General features: G+C 41.5%; 1 protein-coding gene across 7 annotated transcripts in view; it reads right to left on the reverse strand.

Annotated features, from left to right (window-relative positions):
- dip2a (disco-interacting protein 2 homolog A) overlaps positions 1 to 9,997 on the reverse strand; it is a 90,497-nt gene that overhangs the window by 48,520 nt on the left and 31,980 nt on the right. The window contains exon 2 of one of the 7 annotated variants that reach the window (XM_044218149.1): positions 6,148 to 6,229. The exons of the other annotated variants lie outside the window; for them this stretch is intronic. Within the exon in view, the coding sequence (XP_044074084.1) occupies positions 6,148 to 6,172 (25 nt within the window). The 5' untranslated portion in view covers positions 6,173 to 6,229. The remainder of the gene's footprint in view (positions 1 to 6,147; positions 6,230 to 9,997) is intronic. 7 annotated transcript variants of the gene reach the window in all.

Here is a 9,997-nt window from a genome sequence, read left to right on the forward strand (position 1 = left end):
TGAACCAAACTGAATGGTGACAGCACTGTTAGCAAATAGCAATGTTATCAGGTATCTCCAAAATGTCACCTTTTCTAGAAAGCCAGGCATGCTTTTAGTCTTCTTATCTAATTACAAAATTGAATTTGAGAAGGTTTTATAAATCATCTGACTAACAGTACAAATTGCAAATGTATTAAATTTCCAGTGACACAAAACAGAAAGGAAAGCAGCAAATCCTCACATTTAACAAATCATTGCAGCGCTATTGAAGGTACAAGGTTTTTAGTCACTGATGAGGATTACATTTAGACAGCGAGTTTGAGGTGTCTGACTGTCTTTTGCTCACATACACAGATGGGGTAACTTACTGCTCCACTACAACTCTCTCTCTTTCTAACATACACAAACAGTACGACAGGCCGATCTCACCAGGCTCTGGACAGGATGACCACAAGCCTCACCTCCTCTCAAACACCATCTGTTACTCTCTTTCCATTTCCCTTCCTCTCTACATCACAAACCCACCGTTCCAATTTTACACATTTTTCAAACTGCCATGGCATCTGTGCCTACACAAGCATATCCACAGTGTAAAAAATTAAAACTGACATCACTTTACAACAAACCAACAGCATAACAAATCATTGTTTTTTTTTCCTTGTTCTATCTCTTGTTCTACCTTTTCTCCTCTTCCTTAAACCTCTCACCGCTTCCCCTCCCTTCTTTCTGCCCTTGTCCGTCTCCTCTGGCTCTGCTTAATTTTTTACGTCATTCACCATCAATGCAGTGGTGACCCTCCGCCACAGATCATATGCCAATGTAGAAAGGAAGGAAGAAATACAGACATAAAGTTGGAGTGCTAATAAAGTAAAACTGGCAAAGAAATTTAAATAGCTGCCGCCATCCTCGAGAACCAAGCTACAGAACCCTTAAAAGCTTTTCACACTGCATATGCTCCAATATGGAGATGTGTCTGTGTGTATGCAAGCATGTACACATACTTATACGTTTTCTAACTTAAGTATGCATGTGATTGCTATCTATAATTCAATAGTGTGGCACTTTCACTTTTTCTGCCACACAACCGGCTGAACTGTGCTCCTCTGGCTGCACCCAGGCAATTAAGTGGAGCAATGATAGCGCTCTCAAGGCTAAACTTAAGCCTTTTAAATTTTAACACCACAGCTCAACACTGCCCCAGCCCCTGTTAACAAGACCAGGGCTGGCTGGAACATCTGGTTGCCCAGACAAGATATTTATTACTGGAGGAGAAGAACAAAAATATACTGATAGCCAGCAGAGTTTCATAACAACAGTAGATTTGCAGGTTTCTGCAGTCTTTTTTGTAACAATTTGACATTATACTTCTTTAACACGGCTTACTAATTTTTTGGATTATCACATGGACTGCCTTAGAAAGGAAGGAAAGTGTGTATGTCTGAGAGGGAGAAAGAGAGAGCTTATTAAAGTCAGTCTCATCTGCGATCCACCCCTTCACCACATACACGTTACTAGACTGGTTATCCTGCTGCGATAAATCCACTAAAACAGCACTAAACACAAATACACACACACACAAAATATATATGCTACACGTACATCAATGGCAAAGAAACATTTAAACTTACATATGGTTGCAGCGGTATACCATGGTATGAAAATGTACATGTACCATGTGCATTTGCTTATCTATGGTTTTAAATTCTACTGTATTAGTGTTATTTAAAAAAAAAAGTTTCAAGTTTCATATCTGTCAGGACATAATATTTTGTGAAATTATAATAAAGTGTTTGTTCAACCAAAACAACCCTTCTGTTTTCATTTCTTTAAGGGTCATTGTAACTGATAATAATAATAATTATAATAATAATGATTATTGTGTAGTACCATATACCGTGAAACCATGATATTTTCTATTTTCTGAGACAGTTATCGTACCATGAAAATCTTATACGATTGCAACCCTAACATATACAGACACCAACTCACCTAAACTCACAATTACACACACACACACACACACACACACACACACAGGGAGCAGTACATTAACTAGAGCAGAGGTAGCATGAGGAGACAGTCCAGCTGGAGCACATGTGCAGAGCTCCTGTTCCAATGAGTCCATTAGTCAGTAGCACGGCAACCACAACTGCTACCACACACACACACACACACACACACACACACACACACACATATATATATATATATATATATATGTATATATACACACACGTGTGCACACACTTTTAAACATATTCATGCTTTACATATTCACAAAACCGGATAATAGTGGGAATAGCACTCCTGTCAAACAGGCTCATCGTGCTACACGATAGCATCTCGCCCAACCCCACCAGAGTGACAGTAAAATAGTCGTGGGCTTTTGTCTAATCTGTCCAACAGAGGGTGCTAGAGCGACGTGTAGCCCTAAGGCTCCCACACCATCACTTCTCTGACAGCCTCCTTTCGCCCGTCATCTCATCTAGTCTTGTCTCCTCTGCCCTCTTCCTCCTATCAGTCTCTGCACACACACTGCACAGAACTATTTATAGATCCATCTGGATGGAGTTTCTTTATGTGTTTGTTTGTGTTTGTCTTTATGTGTTAAATGTCTCAAGTTTGTCATCCTGAGCTACTGAGTTGTTCTACCAAAGTTTTAATCACTTGTATAAAAAAAATTGAATCATTTTTCAATTACTGGAGTATAATACCCCATTACATCACTATTTCAGACTATTAACAGCATAATTCCACTATGGCCTAGGGCGGCTCTGGGCTCTGTAGCAAGTGTTTGAGACATACTGTATCTGAGCACCAGCAGCTTGCAGACAGAGCTTGATACTGTCATATACGGACTGACAGATTGAGCTACAGCGAGGAGGTAAACCCTGGCTTGTGTGTGCATGCATGAGAAGTGGCAGCACTTAGCCTGTGCTCCTCTATCACAGTGATTGTGTGTCTGTTTTTTAATGAGTGTGCTCTTAATGAGGCTGAGCTCTGTGCGATCAGCTCTCTTCAACAAAAGCCAAGCTGTAAAAAAGCAATCACTTTACTACAGCAGCACAAGCAAAGAACTACTCTTACACAAGTATCAAGCTCTTGACCTGTGCCAAGGAAGTAGTCTCCATCATCTTTCCATATGGGTTTATGTTTACACCAGTGTGTTTAAAACCGGGCTGCACTATGAGTGCTGAAATGATAATCTCTATTATTTTAAGAGATACATTCTAGTAATCTATGGGTAATCTGATGCCGGCAGAGAGCAGATACATCTGTTAAAGCTGCACAAGCCTCTCATTACTGTGATAATAGAAAACGTAAAGAAATGTGAAATCTGTATCTGGAGCTACTTTTTAATTTAAGTTACTGCAGTAGTTCATGAGAAAAATGCTTTAAAAAAAAATGAGAAAGACTCCTAGATCTGCACCTGCACTGCAAACTAATCATTTGTTACTTGGATCATGGCCTGTTTTTATCACAAAGATTTATTACATCTGTCAACTATTGATCGACTATATTATCGATTTTTTGTTTAGTTTTAATATCTTCCTAACAGACTAATAAACAGAGGTAATAAATGTTACAGTATTGGAAATATGCCAATATTCTACGATTGTTATTGCTGTTGTGCACTGTTTATTTAGATTGCTGACTAAATACATGGAGTACTCCATATATTGTTGTTTTGATAATGACAGTATGAGCTCAGCATTGATTGTAACACTAATGCAGTACACCTTTGAACACAGGAGCAGCTACTGATCTCATAGGCAGTGAAGCACTTTGCTAGAAATGAGCCATGTCCCTTTATGCGCAATGAGAGTGCTGAGACTGCAGATGTGGGCCACTGCAGACAGGGGGGTTGAGAGGGAGGGAAGGAGGTGTGAGAGGTTGGGAGAGGGAGGCATGCAAGGGTGAGTGACGGATGTCTGCTCTTTACTGTACCTACAAGAGAGTGATGCACGCCTGTGACCTACCCTCAAAGGGATTTAAAATTGCTAATGCAAGTGCACAGCTCGCTTCAGGCTGAACCAATCTGTGCACTACATTGGACATTTACCTTCTACCCTCTGACTGAAGGTCACCACTGACTGAACAGAGACGAGAGCATCTAAGCCTGCTAATGTGCATGTGTGGGAATGGTGCTGCATATTTTTGTGTGTTTGCTATGTGTTTCTTTTGGTCAAGTAGCACTATCTCTGCTGACTGTAATGTCTTAGCAGAGTGAGGGTGCAGCCCTGACCTGACAGGAGCAGAGGCCCCATCACTGGTGAGTCATCAACAACCCAACCCACTACAGACAACTGGACAAAGGTACTAACTTCAATGTATCAGTATGCAACTATTTTGGAAGAATACAGATATCTAATAAACTACTTTACATGCTGATCTCTATTTTCAGCTTTACTTTGAAGGAACTGAATTCACAAGAGCATATTTGTAAAAGCAGGCTTTTTTAACTTCAAAACTGTCCCTTGCTTACACTCGTGTGAAGCATGACAGAGTAGCAGAACAGAATATTTGACAACAGAGGCATGTCATTGTAAAGACCCATGGTTAAGCCTGCTATACAATCCCAACTGAAGGGAGATATTATGTGGTACAAAGTTCAGCAGCTATTAAAATAGATGCCATACAGTGCCTCTCAGTGCTGCCTGTCTTGTATATATTTTGTGCTTTGACAACTGGCTTTATAGCATTTCCTGGAAAATAGGAGGCTCCTCCAAAAATAGTTGTGAAGATGGAAACTAAGAAACAAAAAAAGTCATTCTAGATTATAGCCATAGTAGCCATAGCTATAGTTCTCAGACAGAGCTTTACCTCATCCTCCCGCAGCATAACAATGCCTAGTATACATTCCACCAAGTATGACATAATTCCTTATATGGGTCTTTACTTTTTCCACACTCTCTTCGCCAGATAAGGTGCAGTGTGTTTCCACACTGCTCTGGATCCTCCCCTGAGGGTACCTGGCCTTGGCATGAAACCTGCCTGCCCGCCCGCCTGTGTGAATGACTGCTACAAGAGGGGGAGACATGCCTTTGATGTCTTTGGGCTGGTGGGATTCACTCGAAAAGAGAGATGGAGGATGAGAAAAAAAAGAGGAAAAGAGGGAAGGAGCAGGATAGGGAAGAGGTGCTGAGAGATAGAGGATGACAAAGAGATCAGAAAAGGGGAAAGATATTGATTGCACAATGGAGAGAAGAGAGAGAATACAAATAAGAGAAGAGAGGGGGATTGAGTAGATAGACAAGAAAAAGAGGAGGGGGAATGTATTTTGAAGTTATGAGCCGAGCAAAGACCTGCCTCCCTAGAGTAACGCCTGTGGAGAGTTGGAGGCTGCAATCATAAAAGAGTGGATGGTTGGAGGAAAGGGAAAGGTGATGAATCACGATGGGCTGGATAAGAGCTATAGTGGACCTCTTTCAGTCTCCAGATTTCTGTTTGTCTCTGTGCCACATGTTTTATCTGTAAAATGACACAAACAGGGGAGCAGGGGCAGAGCCTCAAGCAGTGGTGCAAAAACCTGGACAACTTTCTTATTTGATGTCTTTACTGCCATTCAGTTGCTTGACTGTCTGCATTTAGGCTGCTTTCTCTTTGCTGTTTTTTATTCACACAGACTTTGGCAGCATGTGAGTCTCTCTGTCTGATTCAGCCAGGCCAGCAGTGGTGATTAAAAGCAAGGCCTTCAGCATCTGCAGCACTAGTCCAGAGCCCCCTGCTGTCCAAGATTGTCTGTCCCAAGCAAAGGTCACTATGGTGACAGCAGCAGTGCTCTGCAGGGTTGCCTGACACGGGGAGTGAATATACTGAAAAAAGATTAATTGTTCAACTTGAAACTGAAACAATAACACCAAATTAACAGAAACTAAACCAATCAAACACAGTTTGTATGCTGTAAATTTACTCCACTGTGCATCACTGAACTCCAAATCTGTCCCAAAAAGAAACATGAGAAATTTGACAATAGGAGAAATAGGATGTGTTTTATTCTTTTAGAAAAGGACATGAAGAGAAAATAAAAAGACGCAGGTCGAGCCCTGACGGATGGGGTGATGGAAAGTGACAGACATGAGAGGGGGAGCAGGGAAAAAAAGAGCAGTTTATAGGATGGAGAGACCACTTTATCTTTCCTTCACACTCCATGGCCTCCCTTACATTTGCCAGGCACTTCCTGTTCCATTGTGTAGAATGCTGGCTGTACGCACAGGAAGTGGGCTCTTTGTTTCCTTTCTCCTTCCTGTTGGTGTTCAAGCACAGTGAAGAGAGGAATGTGTGTGGATCTGGGAGGGAGGGACAACACACGCAGTGTTTGCAAGTAACCAGGAAGGAGCTCCTGGTGGAGACCTTTGCACTTGGAAACACACACACACACACACACACACACACACACACACACACACAACAGTAGAGTGGAGGGCTGTACTTCAAACATAAAGTGGACGTGATCCCAACAAACAGAAGGAGGCTTGATTCAGTAGATGCACGGATGGGGCGATTTTAACGCAGGCACACAGGCAGACAGCCACATGCCAAATATTAAAGCGCATCTGATTAGACACCTGATCCTTGCTGATTAATTGATCAGTTTCATGACTCATCAGGGAACAGAATAAATCATCAATGGCAGGCTCTCAGCTCCAACATATGTCATGTCAGTCAACTCTATTTACCACTCTTTATTGATTCACGCCTACACAATAGCCTCTGGAAATGAGGAGCATTTTTTGGCTCGAAATATCCCGTCCATCCTCCACTTAATCTACCCTGCACAGCTGATAGCTTTATCACAACGCTGCCTCAAAAAGATTAAAAGCTAAGTGTATGGGCCCCAAATCTTTCAGCGTGTTATTGCAGACACAGTAACAACACGCTATGATGCTCAGCTCAAAGAAGAAACCTACTTGTCTCTTTACTGAGGGTAAACAAGGTTACCAGTAGATCCTGTTAAAAAGCCATAGATATCACTCAATAGAATGTCACATATGCACCTCATCAGTTAGAGGTTTTCAAATTTCCTTCCCACATCACATTTAAAGGATGTTTTAAATGGAAAACACTCAACTGAGCTCTGAATCTGGAATCTACTGTGTGGTTTTTAAAGAATCTGTTCTGATTTCAGTGTAATTTCACACTTTTGCACGCCATTTACACATATTTTTTGCACTGGGCTGTGAATTGGTCGATCTGTAAATCAGCAAAGTGAGAACCTGTTCAAACCAACAGGCTGCAAGGCAAATATGTCATATCTTTATTTATAATATGCTTCATTTGCTGTATTATCTTATTTTTGTTCAATTGTCTCATTAATTCTAGTTGTGCTATGTGTTGTATTCTTCCACGTGCTGCTCTGCACCACTGCAATAACCCACTTTAATTTTACACCTTAGAGGTCTGTAACAGTTTTGGTTTTGCATCGATAAATCACATTCAAATTTGCACTGAATTTTTATGGCATAATCTCTACAGTTCCTTTTTTAAATGAAAGAAAGTAGAGCAGAGAGAGAGAGAGAGAGAGAGAGAGAGAGAGTGAGAAAAAGGTCAACATGCTGCCACCAACACCCAGAGAAACTAGTTCCACTGGACAGACAGGTCAGAGGAGAAAGAAACCAAGAGACGAAGACAGCGAGGGAAAGGAGCAGGGAGGAGGGTGCGAGAGCAGCTGTCAGAAAGATTGATTTAAGGAAAGCAGAGTAACGACAGACCGGCATCATCCAATCAGACCCTTGTTTCACAAGGCTAGCAGAGCGAGGCAAGAGTGTGTGTTTGTCTGCATGGTAAATTCTCGGAGGGAAGAAATAAAAGAGAATAGAGGATAAGAGGCAGTGAGAGGAAACCTGCAGTGTTGTGTTGTGCTGTCAGATGTCACTGTGAGTTTGAGGATCTGTCACATGTCCGAGTAGCAATAAGAATAATGGAGGCCGCAGAGGGAGAAGCAACTCTGTCAATTTCCTCTATCATACTAACAAGTTGATGTTTACCAGGTATAATTTTTTACCATGTTCACCTTCTTATTTTAGTGTTAGCATGCTAACATTTGCAAATTACCGCAAAACACAAAGTACACCTGAGGCTGATGGCAATGTCATTAGTTTTGCAAGTATGTGGTCATAAAACCAAAGTACTGAACAAACTAAAATTTGACATGATGATGGGGCTAGAGGAAAAGTGAAGGGATCACCAAAGTTATGACATTTTATCCTGAGGGGGACAAGAATGTCTGAACCAAATTTCATGGCAATCCATCCAATAATTATAGAGATATTTCACTCTGAACCACAGATGTCAACCTCATGGTGGTTCTCAAACCCGAGAGCGGGCCCCCCCTGGGGTGGCATAGAGCCACTGCAAGGGGGGCGTGGATGACCAGGGGAAAAATATGGAGTGAAACTAACTTAAATGAACATGATGCATGTAGGGAAATAAAAAAAAAACAAAGAGTTTGCTGATGCTATTGTGCTGACCTGAATTATTTATTTTATTTCAATCAAATTCAACGTGTCTCCTTTTTTATTTGTTGTTACCCCAGTATTGTTAATGACTGATGAGAATTCAATCCGTTTACATATGGTTTATATATGGTGGGGGGGCATGAACTGTTTTTAGCTTCTGAAGGGGGGCATGACAGAAAAAGTTTGAGAACCGCTGCGTTAGAGGAACAGTCAAGTGATCACCAAAGTCAATATGATTCATCCTCTGGGGAACATGAAGGTCTGTACACAATTTCATGGAAATCCATCCAATAGTCAGACAGACTGACATTGCCATTCCTAAAGGCGTGCTGCTAGCATGGCTAATCAAATATCATCATGATATTCAGCAACTAGAAGCTATGTTTTTGTTGTTCCTGAGATATCATTTTAATGAACATCTGTGTCATATTTTTACATTCGGACTTGATGATTGTTCAAGCTTGTAACTCAAAACAATGTCACATTTAAATAACATGTGCCTCAGCCTACAGAACCATCCTGATGCCAGAAGGGGTAATTACCGTTGAGCAGACAGCCACCCATCAGCCCTTGTTTCCATCTCCACCCCAAAACCTCATGGTGTGACACAAATCCAGTACCGTTATGTCCTCCCTCAAAGAGAAACAAAGATGAACCACCCCTCCACTGACAGGCTTTGTTAGTCACTTCAAGCATTCTTATCCCCATTGTGTCCACTTGAGTGGTAATGTATGTACTCACGTGAAGTATTACAAACATGTTGGCCTAGAGTGTGTCTATATGTGTGTTACTGTCCAGATCAAACACTGATCTGGAGGTGGGATGACCCTGTGCATGTTTATGTCTCTATACGTGTGTGTGTGTATTGTGACCTGAGGCACACAATAGGATAATGAGGATCTGTAGATTAGACTACAGAGGAGACAGCTGGGCCCTTTACTTCTTGGCCATCTCAGCCATTCATGGAAGTTTAATGGAGTGTGATAATTACAGCAACTAATCTGAGGGGGTGATGAGGAGGTCAAGAGACCCTGATTGACTCGGGGTCAATGCAAGAAGAGAAGAAAGGGAAAGAACATGTGTGTGCGCGACCTTGAAAAAATAAAAGAAAGATGAATAGGATAATAGTAAGCTTTTTTGTACAAACATTACCACCAGGAGATCAAATCGATCTGTGACTGAATCAGATCAAATTAGCAACTGACTTGCTAACTCCTGCAGCAGCACACACACAATGACAATCAAAATTTGTTTACAAAAAGTGATCGTGAAAAAAAAGAGGGAGATAAGGGAGGCGGAGATACAACACGATAGACACAGAGTGGTAGTTGTACACTATCTGTCTGCTCTTTGATGATATGGGAGTCTTTTCCCACGGGGGCAATCCCCTCCAACAGGACTGACATGGAAAACAAACAACTGCATTGCCTTTCTTCCCTCCCTCTCCCTGTGAGCTCATTTTAACCCTCCATTACCCCTTTTCCCTCTCTCTTTCATTGTCTGTCTCTCTCCCTTCCTCTTCCTGTCACATGACCTCCGTGTCTAAATGTTGAGAA

The sequence above is a fragment of the Siniperca chuatsi genome, linkage group LG12, assembly GCF_020085105.1.
Source record: "Siniperca chuatsi isolate FFG_IHB_CAS linkage group LG12, ASM2008510v1, whole genome shotgun sequence".
NCBI lineage: Eukaryota > Metazoa > Chordata > Actinopteri > Centrarchiformes > Sinipercidae > Siniperca > Siniperca chuatsi.